At 35.5% G+C, this 17,058-nt stretch overlaps 1 protein-coding gene across 1 annotated transcript in view; it reads right to left on the reverse strand.

Annotated features, from left to right (window-relative positions):
* Positions 1-17,058, reverse strand: part of ATG6 (AUTOPHAGY 6) — a 225,270-nt gene that overhangs the window by 162,175 nt on the left and 46,037 nt on the right. Inside the window, exon 5 of the mRNA XM_089436746.1 lies at positions 11,836-11,884. Coding sequence (XP_089292872.1) covers positions 11,836-11,884 — 49 coding nt within the window. The remainder of the gene's footprint in view (positions 1-11,835; positions 11,885-17,058) is intronic.

The raw sequence follows: 17,058 nt of genomic DNA on the forward strand, positions 1-17,058 counted from the left end.
TTTCTTTTCACCCAACGCCTCTGCCAATACCTTGTCTGCTTGCGTCCTCCTTGCTGAAGTTCCAGTTCTTGAAACGCTCCATACGCATACCTCCGTTGTGCTGCTCTCTCCACGCTGCTCCCAACAATACGCATTGGTAATACTCAGACCTTGAAGAAGTTCTAGTCTGTTGTGGCTAGTGGTGGGAGCGCTAGTGGATCTGTATACAGTATATGCTTCCTGTGCATTAAACATTTTTGGAAACTGCATTAAACATTTTTTTGAACACTGTGTATGCATGCTCTAAATGCTTTTATTTGGTGCATTGTTTTTCCATTGGCTCATAAATATGTATGGTATCCATGGTGCATGTGTTGAGAAAAGACGTCATTAAAAATCGGTTGAAATCTTTTGACCGTTGAGCCATATGTGATCGATATATAATGGCATATAATATATGAAGTGCACGTCAACTTTAGAAAATTTTCTATCAGCAGAAGTATTTTTTCTATCAGCAGAAATATTTTTACAGCACTCAAATTTTACAATGCATTCAATCATATCCATTGTGGGAATAGTTCTCACTGGCAAGGAGAACTATCCTGAGTGGTCCCGAATGATAAAACAAACCCTCATTTTCAATGACTTGTGGAAAGGAGTGTGTGTTGGAGACGGAGACAAAGAGCCAGAACAACCTACCTCAAACAAAGAGTTCACAATTTGGGAAAATAAAAACAGTAAAGCCTATGCATTAATTGCAGCATCTGTAAGTGAAGAGGTGAGTCGCCATATTTCGCCATTTTCAACTGCTTTCGAAGCCTTACAAAAGCTGAAAGAACTCTATGACTCACATTCTGCACTTGAAGTTGTTCAACTCATGATTAAACTCTTCACTCTTGAATTACAAAATAATGATCCTCTTGCTCTTGCATCCGAAGTAAAATCTATAATGCATGATATCAAAGCCACTAAGGTTGAATTGGATATTCCTCTTATCGCTTTTCTCAAGGCACTTTATCCTACTTACTCCAATTATCTTGAGTCATTGCAAGCAAATGGAAATCTCAAAGATATTACCTTTGACTCTCTTGTGAAAAAATTTGTTGAAAGAGAGAAAGCTTTTGGAAAGAAGACAACCCCTGAATCTTCTGAAGAGGTTGTGTGCCTTGCTCATAAAGAAAAGAATCTTGCCCAAGATTCTTCCAGAGGAAGAGGTGCTCGAAGAGGAAGAAGAAGATATTTCAGAGGCAACGGGGGCAGACACTCTCAAAGAGAAAAATCAGATTTGCACTGCATATGTTGCAAAAGAAATGGATCACATGATGCCTCTACATGCAAGTTACCTTGGGGCAAAATTGAGCGACAAAGAAACCAACCCAAAGGTAAAACTAATGACACAGACAAAGGTAAAGCACCTGAATCCGCTCATTATGTTGAGGCACAATGTAATATCGAAGTAAATGAAGATTTATTTAATACTTCACTTGCTTCTTGGAAAAATGATTGATTGCTTGATACAGGAGCAACTTGCCACATGACTCAAATAAAAGATTTTTTTGAAGAATTTACTGACAATGTTGATGGAGCAGTGTACTTTGCAGACCAATCAAAACTCAAGCCATCAGGGCTTGACACAATCAGGCTTAAATTGCCTGGTATTCCGACTTTCTTCGGCATCATGTTCTATATCTCCCACAGCTAAAGAGAAACTTGTTGTCCTTGGTCCACATCCGCCAGCAAGGTCACTCCATTCATATGTTTGATGGCAAGCTTGAGGTGAGAAAAGCATCTGACCACTCACTTGTCATGAGGGGAATAGAAGAAGAAAGGCTTCTCAAGCTGCAAGGTACCTCTGCTCGTGCACAACATTTCTCATACAACTCTCATTATGAAGAAGGTACACTTCCATCAAGTTTATTATGGCATGCTAGATTTAGACATTTGAACTATGACAGCGTTCAATAATGTAAACTTTGAAATGGGAACTATAAACTCAAAACGGGAACTCTGGCCCAAAAACCCCGAAAAAAACATGAAAAACATTGCTAAAAACGAAAAGTGTATATACTGGAACGATAGTTTTCTCTGTTAGGGTCAATTTTGAACATGTTTTAAAAATCGTAGAGAAAATAATTTTTTTGTGAAAAATTGTGCAAAAAACACCCTGAAAATGAAAAGTGTTGATAGTGGAATGATGGCTTTTTTTAGTGTCAATTTTCAACATTTTTTAAAAATGCCAATAAAACCGAATTTCAAATTTCAAATTTCAAATTTCGATTTAATTTTTCTTTAAGATTGTTAAAAAAAAATAATTTTTATTTTAAAAACAAAAAAAAGACTTACACTACCTTATAAAAATATAAATATAATTTTGATTCAAATTAAAAAATTAAATTATTATTATTATTATTATAATATAACGCTCATAACATATTTCATGAAAAATTTAAAATACTTAAAAATATTAACATTATGTGTATATTTTTTTAAATTGAATGTCTTAGTTTATATCAATACATCATACCCCTATATATATATATATATGAAGTTTGTTGTTCTATGGTTGAAAATCATAATGGGTGACACTAGAATAAATGATACTTTGCCGGAATTTAGAGGAATTAGATTCAAATTAAAATTCCTAAATTTAAAATATATTGGCAGCCAGGCGATTCCGAGAATCGCTCAACGTAAACGAGAAAAGCTTTGATCTTGTTATGTTGCAATTATTATAATTGTAACCACTCCAAAATGATGCATGTAGATTTATTTGATTCCCTATTAATGTTAAAAAGTGTCATGTTATTTGATTCCCAGTTAATGTTACTAAAGTTACTATTTTATCATTTTAACTCTTGGATTTTTAAATGAGGAATTAATAAAGTGGATTAACAACTTTGGTATCACTTAAAATATAATGATAATAGTTTGGACATTAAGAGTTTTGATTTAACCTAAAACATTAGGAATTGAGATTAGTTGATTCTGGTTGGAAAATAATATTTTTTAAATTAATAAATAAAGTTTGTTGTTCTATGGTTGAAAATCATAATGGGTGACACTAGAACTTTGTTGGAATTTAGAGAAATTAGATTCAAATTAAAATTCCTAAATTTAAAATATATTCGTAGCCAGGAGATTCCGGGAATCACCCAACATAAACGAGAAGAGCTTTGATCTTGTTATGTTGCAATTATTATAGCTGTAACCACTCCAAAATGATGCATGTAGATTTATTTGATTCCCTATTAATGTTAAAAAAGTATCATGTTATTTGATTCATGTTAATGTTACTGAAGTTACTATTTTATCATTTTAACTCTTGGATTTTTAAATGAGGAATTAATAAAGTGAATTAACAACTTTGGTATCACTTAAAATATAATGATAATAGTTTGGACATTAAAGGTTTTGATTTAACTTAAAACATTAGGGATTGAGATTAGTTGATTCTCGTTGGAAAATAATATTTTTTTGAATTAATAAATAAGTATTAACAAATAAAGTTTGTTGTTCTATGGTTGAAAATCATAATGGGTGACACTAGAAAAAATGATACTTTGCCGGAATTTAGAGGAATTAGATTCAAATTAAAATTCCTAAATTTAAAATATATTGGCAGCGGGGCGATTTTGGGAATCGCCTAAGGTAAACGAGAAAAGCTTTGATCTTGTTATGTTGCAATTATTATAACTGTAACCACTCCAAAATGATACATGTAGATTTATTTGATTCCCTGTTAATGTTAAAAAAGTATCATGTTATTTGATTCCGTGTTAATGAATCTAAAGTTACTATTTTATCATTTTAACTATTGGATTTTTAAATGAGGAATTAATAAAGTGGATTAGCATTTTTTGATATCACTTAAAATATAATGATAATAGTTTGGACATTAAGGGTTTTGATTTAACCTAAAACATTAGGGATTGAGATTAGTTGATTTTGGTTGGAAAATAATATTTTTTTGAATTAATAAATAAAGTTTGTTGTTCTATGGTTGAAAATCATGATGGGTGACACTAGAATAAATTATAGTTTGCCAAAATTTAGAAGAATTAGATTCAAATTAAAATTTCCTAAATTTAAAATATATTGGCGCCGGAACGAAAAAAAATTGATCTTGTTATGTTGCAATTATTATAACCATAACCACTCCAAAATGATGCATGTAGATTTAATTGATTCCCTGTTAATGTTAAAAAAGTATCATGTTATTTGATTCCATGTTAATGCTACTGAAGTTACTATCTTATCATTTTAACTCTTGGATTTTTAAATGAGGAATTAATAAAGTGGATTAACAACTTTGGTATCACTTAAAATATAATGATAATAATTTGGACATTAAGGGTTTTTATTTACCCTAAAACATTAGGGATAGAGATTAGTTGATTCTGGTTGGAAAATAATATTTTTTTGAATTAATAAATAAGTATTAATAAATAAAGTTTGTTGTTCTATGGTTGAAAATCATAATGGGTGACACTAGAATAAATGATACTTTGCCGAAATTTAGAGGAATTAGATTCAAATTAAAATTCCTAAATTTAAGATATATTGGCAGCTCGGCGATCTAACGTAAACGAAAAAATCTTTGATCTTGTTATGTTGCAATTATTATAACTGTAACCACTCCAAAATGATGCATGTAGATTTATTTGATTCCCTATTAATGTTAAAAAAGTATCATGTTATTTGATTCCCTGTTAATGTTACTGAAGTTACTATTTTATCATTTTAACCCCTGGATTTTTAAATAAGGAATTAATAAAGTGGATTAACAACTTTGATATCACTTAAAATATAATGATAATAGTTTGGACATTAAAGGTTTTGATTTAACCTAAAACATTAGGGATTGAGATTAGTTGATTCTCGTTGGAAAATAATATATTTTTGAATTAATAAATAAAGTTTGTTGTTCTATGGTTGAAAATCATAATGGGTGACACTAGAATAAATGAAATTTTGCCCGAATTTAAAGGAATTAGATTCAAATTAAAATTCCTAAATTTAAAATATATTGGCAGCTGGGCGATTCCAATGTAAACGAGAAAATCTTTGATCCTGTTATATTGCAATTATTATAACTGTAACCATTCCAAAATTATGCGTGTAGATTTATTTGATTCCCTATTAATGTTAAAAAAGTATCATGCTATTTGATTCCCTATTAATGTTACTGAAGTTATTATTTTATCATTTTAACTCTTGGATTTTCAAATGAGGAATTAATAAAGAGGATTAACAACTTTGGTATCACTTAAAATATAATGATAATAGTTTGGACATTAAGGGTTTTGATTTAACCTAAAACATTAGGGATTGAGATTAGTTGATTATGGTTGGAAAATAATATTTTTTTGAATTAATAAATAAAGTTTGTTGTTCTATGGTTGAAAATCATAATGGGTGACACCAGAATAAATGATACTTTGCCAGAATTTAGAGGAATTAGATTCAAATTAAAATTCCTAAATTTAAAATATATTGTCAGTTGAGCGATTCAGGGAATCGCCCAACGTAAACAAGAAGAGCTTTGATCTTGTTATGTTGCAATTATTATAACTGTAACCACTCCAAAATGATGCATGTAGATTTATTTGATTCCTTATTAATGTTAAAAAAGTATCATGTTATTTGATTCCGTGTTAATGAACCTCAAGTTACTATTTTATCATTTTAACTCTTGGATTTTTAAACGAGGAATTAATAAAGTGGATTAGCAACTTTGATATCACTTAAAATATAATGATAATAGTTTGGACATTAAGGGTTTTGATTTAACCTAAAACATTAGGGATTGAAATTAGTTGATTCTGGTTGGAAAATAATATTTTTTTGAATTAATAAATAAGTATTAATAAATAAAGTTTGTTGTTCTATGGTTGAAAATCATAAAATAGGTCTTTTAAAAAAATGACATAATGCAGAATCATCACTTTTTTAAATCAGTATGCAAATCACTAACATTCTAAAACGTAATGTACATAAAAAAAAAATTAAAGTGCCAAAACTATGCTTTAAAAAAAATGTGTTCTGCATCGCCCCTTTTCAAAATCGGATCACTTTTTCGCTATCTCTAGGAAACGGGTTATTGTATCAGTTCCCGTTTCAAAGTTTACATTGTTCTGCACTTGTTGAAGAAAAATGGTGTCGCTGGTTTGCCTACAATTCCTAGGAAACTTAAGGAATGTGATGCTTGTATTCTAGGAAAGCATAGCAAACAGTGTTTTCATGATTCACATTCAAGAGCACATACAAAGCTTGAACTCATTCATTCAGATTTATGTGGTCCAATGCATGTTCCTTCTGCAAATGGAAACAAATATATGACATTTATTGATAACTACACCAGAATGTGTTGGGTTTATTTATTGAAGAACAAATCTGATGCTTTTCAAACATTCAAGAACTTTCATAAATGGATTGAAAATGATGCACAATCTCATATTGGCTCTATTCGCACTCATAATGGAAAAGAATACAATTCAACTGAATTTGAAAACTATCTTCGCCAACATGGGATCAAACATCAAACAACTATGCCTTATAATCCCCAACAGAACAGTGTAGCTGAAAGAATGAATAGAACAATCTTAAATATGGTATGCTCCATGATGTTTTTCAAAAATTGTAAAATTGATGTTTTGGGTTGATGCAGTTCTATGTGTTGTATATACAAAGAATAGATGTCCATTTAATGCTATCAGAAACAAGACTCCCTATGAAATGTGGTATGGGCACATTCCTTCGGTAAAGCATCTCAGGGTCTTTGGTTCCACCTGTTATGCCTTGATACCAAAGGTACATAGAAACAAACTTGGTGCAAGAAGTCGTAAGTGTATCTTCCTGGGGTATTCAAACACCTCCAAAGCATACCGTCTCTATGATGAAGTCAATAAAAAGTTTGTTGTATCTAGAGATGTAATCTTTCTTGAATCATCTAAAACTGACAATGTTGTTGAGCGGCAACTTGATCGCTTGGATATATTCGTAAATGCAAAATCATTTCAAGAATTTGATAATCAGATTCCACATATTGAAGGGGGATTCCTATACTAAATCAACCTGTGGAATCTTCTTCTGAAGAACTCTCTCCCCCACATGAAACTCCAACAACGGATAATACTTTAAGTGATGTGATTGATAGAATTGGGAGACTCAATCTTGATTTAGTCCCAACTCAATCAACAGATCATCCTATACTATCTAAGAAAAGTCCCCCAAAGTGGTTGACAAAGACACTTGAAAGTGTTCATCCTGATGAGGTTGGAAAGACATGAACTAGAAATTCAAACCGGCAAAATGGAGGTGATGTAGATGACTCTGATTCACCTGTTGATATGGATGTTTCTTATGATTGTGAATTGAATTTGTCTACAGATTTCGAACCAACTTCCTTCAAAGAATTTGCTTCTCATGATGAATGGAAAGAAGCGATGCAAAAGGAGTATGATGCCCTGATAAAGAATGGCACTTGGAAGCTGGTTGATCCTCCATTAGGAACCAAACCAATTGGCTGCAAGTGGGTCTACAAGAACAAGTATAAAGCTGATGGCTCACTTGACAAGCACAAAGTCAGGCTTGTGGCAAAAGGTTTTGCACAAAAGGAAGGGGTCGATTATGAGGAGACTTTTGCCCCCACAGCAAAATGGGCTACCATTCAAACACTCTTTGTCCTAGCAGCTCAGAACGGTTGGAAAGTTCATCAAATGGATGTAAAAACTGCTTTTTTGAATGGAGATCTAAAATAGAATGTTTTTATGTCCCAGCCTGAAGGATTTACTGTGAAAGGACATGAACATAAAGTATGCAAATTTGTGAAATCCTTGTATGGCCTCAAACAAGCACCGTGAGCCTGGTATGAAAAACTAACTGAGCATCTTCTGAAACTCAATTTCAAACATTATGAACTTGATGATGCAACTTTATTTGTCAAGAAAGTTGGCAAAACAGTTGTATATCTTGTGGTATGTGTAGATGATCTTTTGATGACAGGGAACAATGAAAACTACATTGCATCCATAAAGAAGGAATTGAGGAAAGGTTTTGAAATTACTGATTTGGGCTATGTTCATTACTATCTTGGTATTGAAGTAACTCAACATCCGAAGTCCATATTTCTTTCTCAAAAGAAGTACATTGGAGATCTATTGAACAGGTTTGGCATGACAGAATGCAATCCTCTTACTACTCCAATGGAACAAAACTTAAAGCTCACATCCATTGAAGGAAAAGAATTTGAGGATGCAACAAAGTATAGACAGCTTGTAGGAAGTCTCAACTACCTAACTACTACCAAACCAGACATTTTGTTTGTTGTTGGAATTCTCTCCAGGTTTATGCAAAAGCCTTGTGAGGGACATTACTCTACTACAAAAAGAGTTCTAAGGTACTTGAAAGGAACTCAAGACTTTGGAATCAAGTATACACAGGTGGACGACTTCAGCTTGATTGGATACTCTGATTCAAACTTCGATGGAGACAGAGAAACTGGGGTATCTACTTCAGGTTATGCTATGAGTCTTGGATCAGGAGCTGTCTCCTGGAGATCACGCAAACAATCAGTGCCAGCAGATTCCACAACAGAAGCAGAATATGTGGCAGCACCTGAGGCAACAAAAGAAATTGTGTGGCTCAGGAAAATTCTTGAAGATTTGCAAGTAAAACAAGTACAATCAACTCCACTCATGGTTGACAATACCTCGGCAATAAAGTTGGCCAAGAACCCAAAGTTCCATAATCGAACGAAGCACATCAATACTAAATATCATCTGATTCGACATCATGTTGAGGCCAAAACAATCCATCTCCACCATTGTTCCACTAATGAGCAAATTGCAAACATCTTCATCAAAGCGCTTGGAAGAGAAAAGCTTGAACGATTCAGAACGATGCTTGGACTCACCAATATCCCTTCAAATTAAGGGGGGGAATGTTGACACCTAATCATCAAAATTGGGTGAATAAGTGTAACTGATGTAAATAAATAATAAGAAATATGAATAGTCACCGGGATATGAAGTGAACAGTTTCTCCCTCATGTATATAATAATGACCAACCTGAATGAATAGGAACTAATTGATTTTGAGGAGTTACGAGGAGCAGACAAAATGTACAGACAACTAGCAGGGTGGTAGTATTTACAAACACTTGTCCTCAGGAGGTGCTGGAGTCTGACAGGACAGTTTTGCAGGAGATTGGTGGACTGGAGGAGCGTGGAGTTTCCTACCAGACGAGGGAGATGGTAGTGCATCCATCTTTGGGTCTACCCATTGATGAGGTGCAAACAGATGTAGTGGTAGCCAGCAAAGCTGCAACATTTTCAGGCAACAGCCCTCTCCAAGAGTACATAGACAGGGCTTGCAGCGCAACTTGCCCACTTTTTCCCATTATAGGGAGAGGGGCAGGATTTCTTGGACAGATTTTGTTGGTTGACCGGGCAGAGCATCAGGAGTTGAGCATGGACCAGTATCAGCCTAGTAGACGTATTCCTTGCACAGGTGTCCATACATTAGATTGGCAGGAGATCATGAGTTGGTATCCTATTGATGGTATGATATCCTTAGTCAGGGGCATAGTGGAGCAGGAACCCTTAGACATGACGGATACTACATGCTCCAGTTGGCAGTGGGATATAGGTCGACAACTCTTTAGCATTCCACCCCAGCATCAAGAGAATGGGATTGGCATTGGATTGACTCAGCGGTTAGACTAGAGGGAGGTTATGAATTCGTATACAATTGAGGGTGCGCATCCAAAGCTGGAGACAAAGCACAACTAGAGCCATGGGATAGGGGTGTTGATGAGTGGCCATGGTGGCATTGGGATCCGAGACGATCTGTTGATGACAGGTCGAGTTAGAGTTTAGTCTAGGATTCAAGCATTGAGGGATCCGTTCTTGGTTGGGTGGCACGGAGGTATGGTATCACCCAGTGGTTTGTGCAGGATCCAGGTATTGATTCTCAGTGGCACGGGACTACCATATTTGTCGACACATGTGGATTGCTTGAGGGCAAGCAATCTTGGGGCGAAGGATTTGTGATGTTCCTTTTTTGGTGTTCCTTTTGGCATGGTTAGGATGGGCTTTCAGAGTTAGGGGCAAACAGGGCACAAGTGTAGGTTGGCGTCATCGGTGAGCCTAGGGTCTTTTGGAGGGCTTTTGAGGAGTTTTTATGAGGTCCAATGAAATTTGCTTGGTATGTTCCATCATCCGTACAGTTTGTCTTTCTTTCCGTTGCATTCCGACAACTTTTAAAAAACAAAGTTATTAGTGGGCCTGACTCAATTAATTACGTTTAGGGTGGCATTTCGGGAGCAATACTTGGTAGAAAACCTTAGTGTAATAGCTCTTTGAAACCAGAACGAGAAGATCTACATGATGGGATAGTTAGAAGTGATTTTCAATGCCATGAGAAAGCATGGTGGCCAATTTACCATTTTCCCATATTAAAAAGAATATTCTAATAAAAGGAAATGTGCTCAATATTTAAAATAATTAATAAAATAGGAGGTTTTAGAGGGGTTCATCAGACTTATAAAAAGAGGAGGGGGCCATCAGAGGACATCTTGGATTTGATATTTCTTCTAGTATGAAAAGTTGAGAACCCAATTCTCTACTTCATTGGTAGCTCCAAGACGGAAACCCTCAAGTGGTTTAGAGAGATTAGGCGAGCACCCATCTCCCCTTCGTGAATTCATCCAGAATTCACAAGAGAGCTTAGCAGTGCTAATTCAGTTCAGTTTTGGTGGAGGGTGTGCAGCATTGGAGCAGATTCTTGGGGCCAGTTTTCCATCTCAGCGATTTTATTGTATCAGCATGTAAAACCTCAGTTTATATATATTATAAATAAAGTTGAGATTTCCTTCTGCTCATTATCATTATTTGCAGTTCTATGCTGTTAAATTTTACATGGCAATCTTCTGTTTATAAATGGAAATTTTATCTGAAGTATCTCTGAGTTAAAATTTCAAGAAAACCCCAAATTTTTGCAGTTGGAATATCACATCTTGGTTGGGGCCAACTTGGCTTCATGCTGGACCAACTTGACTTTTGGAGGCAGTTTAAATTCTAATATTCTTCTTTTATATTTCTTTTATGGTCCAACTTGGAGTAGCTGGGAATACTGACCACAGCTACCCAAAAATCAACATGGCTTAGCCCAATCTTTGAGGAAGTGAGATTTGTTATAAGCTTTTAACTCGATATCAGTTGCTTGAGTGTATGGAGAACTAAACTAAGATGTTGATACATCATCAAAGGAAGGGCTCCAGAGGGCAGAAGGCTCATGCTGTTGGATATAAAGATATGGCTCTGCAAACCAGGAACACATTTTCTCTATTTATCAATGAAGGGATTCCATTTCACACATGTTACAGGTTGTCAACAGACCTGTTCCAGATGGTGTTGCATGATCAGAATTCCTTTTAACTATCGCCACAGTCTACTGGACCTTTTCGGTTCATTTCAGATTATGGTTGGTCTCTTTACTGGAAAGATTATGTATATTTTTCATGAACGGTATTGAACAGAGAGGTACTTAAATATTTTGGACAACTGTTTATGCTATAAACTGCTACGATAAGGCTCTTAAAGGCTGTGTGAACCTCAGTTTGAGGTCATTATAGAATAGTTAGGAGTCCTTAGGAAGTTTCTGCATCTTTGCAAAACAATCCACAGTTTTCTATTGCAATGCCTCAGGCATCTACAGGATATAATTATTTTCATCTCAAAAAGATTAAACAATTTTTTTCCAAGGAAAGAAAACACTGAATGTCACTTTGAATAGAACCAAATGTATTTCAGAAAATTTATAGAGTACATCAAGAAAACAAATTCTTCTTTGTACCTGGTGAGTAGCTAGCTGCAATCTGTAGTCATTGAACTCATGCCAAAACCTACAAAATTAATTAGTAAATCAAAGACTTATATCTAATGCACTGGAAAACAAAGAAAACTTTAACTTTTGAAGGAGAGGTGTGGTTCACTTCAATCGAAATACTATAGATCAAAAATGTTTCCACCATTTGCTAGCAAAGAAAACATTTATTTTCTATACAAACCAAAAAAAACAGCTAAAATGAATATAAAATTAGCATTCATTGCAAATTTCAAATTGATTTTTCAACCCAAATAGATGGAACAAGGTTCTGCAGATTCAAATATTTTATTCTACTCGCTCATTTCATGCCCTGACATTTGCCTGTAGCAAAGATTATCATCGATGTAAACGCAAAAACCTAGCAAAACATAACATTTTCTGAATCCAAATCATATAATCTACAACTTTTGTCTGTTGAGCTATTTTATAGTGGTTGAGCCAAGGTGTTGCCATGCTAATGACCAACCCAGGTTCAAACCTTGGTGTGCATAGTGTAACATGCACATAAATACACCTATAATAACAATAATCCTATTTATTGTACTCACTCATTTCATGCTTTCCATTCACCTGTAGCAAAGATTCTCATCATTTTAAGGGCGACTTCCTGCATGCTCTGAATCCACAACATATAAATTACAACTGTAGTCCGTTGAGCTATCCTATAGTCATTGAGACAGGATGTCGCCACATTAATGAGCCACACAAGTTCAAACCTTGGTGGGCATAGTGTAACATACACATAAAGACACCTATAATAATAATAATCCTAATGAAACAATATTAAATAACAAAAGGTCACATGTCTAAAAGGTATGTGTCTATTCAAGTATGTGACCATTCAATACATACTTGTACACATAACATGATTTTGTAAACATCAATCATTTTATTTATTATTCAATACATGACATTTGCCAGATGCTTGGATCGATGCTCTTCAAGTGAGGCCGAGACCTCCTTTATATAGTAGTTTGCCCATGAAATAATCCAACTAGTGTTTGTGACTATGCCGACATCACCTTCTAGAATAATCTCTAGCTCCTTTGGAAGGCCAACTTGATTAAGTGCTTGTGACAAGGTCTTGGAGGGTTAATGACTCAAATAAGTTCTCTTTTACAATATGTTACATGCCCAAATGGGTCTTCAATACATGACATTGACTCCATAGACTTTATGATTTGATGACCAAACCTAATACTTCACAATGGGAGCTTTATTTATAAAATAAAATTCCTTGAGCATAAAACTCAGGACTCAAGCATAACTTAAATAATTTTATGTTTCTTCTTTACATCAATTACATAAAATCATGATTACACATGTCATTATGAAGACCGAACCTAGTTACATATTTCAATATCAAATCCCAAAGAAACAATGGCAAGTTAGACCCAATGAATGATTATGGCATATGGGGTTTGTAATGTGTGATGGAAAGTGTCAAGTATGGCATAGGGGATAAGGAACACGCTATCTCAATCACGGCTTTCTAGGTAGTGCCCCTCCTACAACCTGAAGGCCTCAAGGGAGGTCACACTAGACTAGGGCTAAAGATTAACCCCCTTGGTAAGGTGAGAGAATAGATTTATAGTCAAAATCAATCAATCTTCCATATCACCCCTTTATCCATACTAAATGCTCAAAACAAATGTTAGGATATTTCGACACATAGGAAATAGTTAAGTACAACTTGGTCTAGTATAGAGTTAGGTAAAATGTGTTTCTTTACCTTGTACATTTTGTAACTTACAATCCGACGGTCACGATATGTAGTGATCTGACGGTTCATTCTCTCCTCGGTATTACCGACACTTGATTTGTGGCTTGACACCCGATTGGTCCATGATTTCTATTTAAAGCGCATGGAGGGTCATTTGTAGGGTAACCCGTCTATGAGAGAAGTTTATGTAAATTTTCATTCTTTTATTAATAAATTGCCTGAAGTGGCCACGTTGGCTCAGGCCGTGGACTGTTTCCCTCTTTGAGAGTTTTAACCACGTCAAAAACACTGGTGTATTGATCTGCGATCTGGTTGTGAGCGGTGTCCTTTGGTGTTCTGTCTGAGGAACTTACCCTGTAAATTCCTTCATGGTATCAGAGCTATTTGAGGGTCGCGTCCGTTGGTGATCCAAATCTGAAGCCGGTAGAACTGCATCCGACTGTTGTTTCCCAGATCTATTGTTTCTAACTACTTTCGGGCCGAGAGGACTACTCTATTGTGTTGGGAGCATCTGTTCCAGTGAGGAACCCCTTTCGTTTCACGCGAAAAGGTTTCCGGTAGCCCTAGCTGCGTCATTTTTAAGATCTGGAGGTATACAGTGTTTATTTGCAGTTTACAGTTATTTTCTCTCTGTTTATTTCGGTTTCGGTTTATTTAGCCTTTTCTATTACCGGATCTATACCTTTCATTTCTGCGTATGCTCTTTGCCCTGCGACTCTGTGCGATCTGGGCAAATCAGAAACAGAAAGAAAGGATTTTTCTCATGCATATGCTCTTTTCCCTGCGCCTTAGTGTGATCTCGGAAAATCAGAAACATTGAGGAAAATATTTAGTTTCTGGTTAAAGCTAACTTTGAGCCGCAAGGTTCATTTTTTAAAATATTTAGTTTTTCGGCTAAAGCTAACTTCGAGCCTAAGGTTCGTTTTCTTTGCATGTCCGTGTTGGGTTTTGTGTTTTTTGTTTCGTAGGAAAAAAGAGCTTTCTCAAAGCAAGCACGCAACCCAAAGCATCAACCCCCCCCCCCTCTCTCTCTCTCAAATTTTTTGTATAGCTCAATTGGTTCAAAGCTATTTTAAGAGAGTAGAGGTCTTGGGTTCAAATCTCCTTTTTGTGAGGACAGATTTTTCATTTCCGCACATTCCCGCACTTCGTCGGCGACTTCATCAAATTTTCTTCAAAAAACCATAACTTCTTCATCCGGAAGCCGTTTTCAGAACCTTTTTTTTAAACCAACCTAATTTTTCGAGATCTATCCATTGGAACACTTAGTTTCCGCATCTTTAGCTTCAGTTTCCGCTGAAATGGAAAGTCAATACCAAGTTACCCTTGACAGCACCAACTACTTCCAATGGTTGTCCTACATTGAGAATTTACTTAGAAGTAAAGGTCTCTACAGAATAGCCTCAGGCCAAGAAAAGAAACCGAAGGATGAAGATAAGGCTGCTAAATGGGAAAATAGGCAAGATCAAGCACGTGGATTGAGAGGGATGTCTATTTCTCCAGATCTTAGATTCCATATTGCAGAACTTGATACTCTTGATGAAGCAATGAAACAAATCAATAAAGTTTTTGGGATTAAAAATGAACTTAGAGCCCATCAACTTGAAAATGAGTTGCTTACATTGGACCCTAATAATTTTTCTTGCATTGAAGATTTCTTGTCCAAGTTCAAGACCCTTAGATATCTCTTGGAAGGTGTTAAGGTTAAGAAAGAAGATAGTAACCTTATATATTCCATTCTTACTAAGTTGGGACCAGCCTACTCTGTGTTTGTTTCCACCTTCCATTCTACAAGAGAAGCCTTCATTTCTCAAGGAACAGACTACAAGTCCCCTTCCTTTGACTCTTTTTGTGATTCTTTAATAAGAGAACAAAAAAAACTCTTACACCTTGGTCTTCTTAATCTTGGAAACTCTTCCAAGAAAGCGTTAGCCGCCCAGCAGCAACCAAATTCAAAGAATCCTAAGAAGTCATATCCTAAAAAGAATGGTCCTAAACCAAACAAGGGTCCTAAGCAATCTCGGCCTCAGAATGAAAAATCATTTCAGCAAAATGATAAGACAAATAAAAACAAATGGAAGAAGACTGATAGACATTGCAACTTTTGTAATCGAGATGGCCACTTAGAATCCAAATGCTTTAAGAAGATGGAAGCCTTGGAAGCAGCGATGAAGAAACATAACATCCATTTGGAGCAATCTTCAACTTCAACTTCATCTTCAGGAATGGCACTTTCTGCATGTGGTTGTCAAGCATCTCGGTCTGGCTATGCACTAAATGTATCTTCTTCTTCTCATTCTCATGAGTGGCTCATTGATTCTGGAGCTTCTTATCACATGGCCAAAAACAAAGCCATGTTTTCTTCTTTAAATGATTGTAACACCAAAAATATATATGTTGGTGATGATAGATCTCTTAGTGTTGTAGGGACTGGAACTGTTCATCTAGACAATGGTCAGTTTAATGATGTATTATGTGTTCCAACCTTATCTTGCAACCTTCTATCTGTATATCAGATAACTCATTCAGGTGAAGGTAAAATCATTGAATTTTCACCTCATGATGTTGTAATCAAGGACCTAAGAGATCCTAAACAGATTTTAGCTACTGGCATTGCTGATGATTCTACAAGGTTGTATAAGTTTCACAACTTTGGGTCATCAAATCTTCCCTCAGTATTTGTTGCTCATAACGATGAAGTGAGCAAACTTTGGCATGAGTGATTTGGTCACTTAAACTATCGCTCCCTTCAACATCTATGTAAAGAAAATATGGTGACAGGTCTTCCTATGGTATCTTGCAGAGATGGTGTTTGTTCCAGATGTGTACTCGGAAAACATCATCAGGACAATTTTGAAAAACGTGCCTCTTGGCACGCCTCAGCCCCTTTACAGCTTGTGCATAGTGATTTATGTGGTCCACTTCCAGTTGTTTCATTCTCTAGCTGCAAGTATTTCTTAACTTTCATTGATGATTTCTCCAGACGCACTTGGGTATACTTCTTAAAACTCAAGAGTGAAGTATTTAACACATTTTTGGTCTTCAAGGCCTTTGTTGAAAAACAATCTGGACATCAAATTCTTAAGCTAAGATCTGATAATGGCGGAGAATATGTTAAAAACACATTCATCAACTTTTGCACTGAGAATGGAATTCAAATGCAACATACTGTTCCATATACTCCACAACAAAATGGTGTAGCTGAAAGGAAGAATCGCACCTTAAAGGAAATGGCTAATTGTATGCTACAATCTAAAGGACTTGGTCTTAGTTTTTTAGCAGAAGCAATTAACTGTGCAAATTACATAATAAATCGCACTCCTACTAAGGCTTTAAAGAATATCACTCCAGAAGAAGCATGGAGCTCAATCAAACCAGATGTAAGTCACTTTCGTGTTTTTGGAAGTGAAGCGTGGGCCCATATTCCAGATGAAAAGCATAAAGCTTTAGAACCTAAGAGTGAAAAA

This window comes from Pinus tabuliformis, chromosome 5_2, assembly GCF_031772625.1.
Source record: "Pinus tabuliformis cultivar Carrire ecotype Pingquan chromosome 5_2, CPIR1, whole genome shotgun sequence".
In the NCBI taxonomy this organism is placed as follows: domain Eukaryota; kingdom Viridiplantae; phylum Streptophyta; class Pinopsida; order Pinales; family Pinaceae; genus Pinus; species Pinus tabuliformis.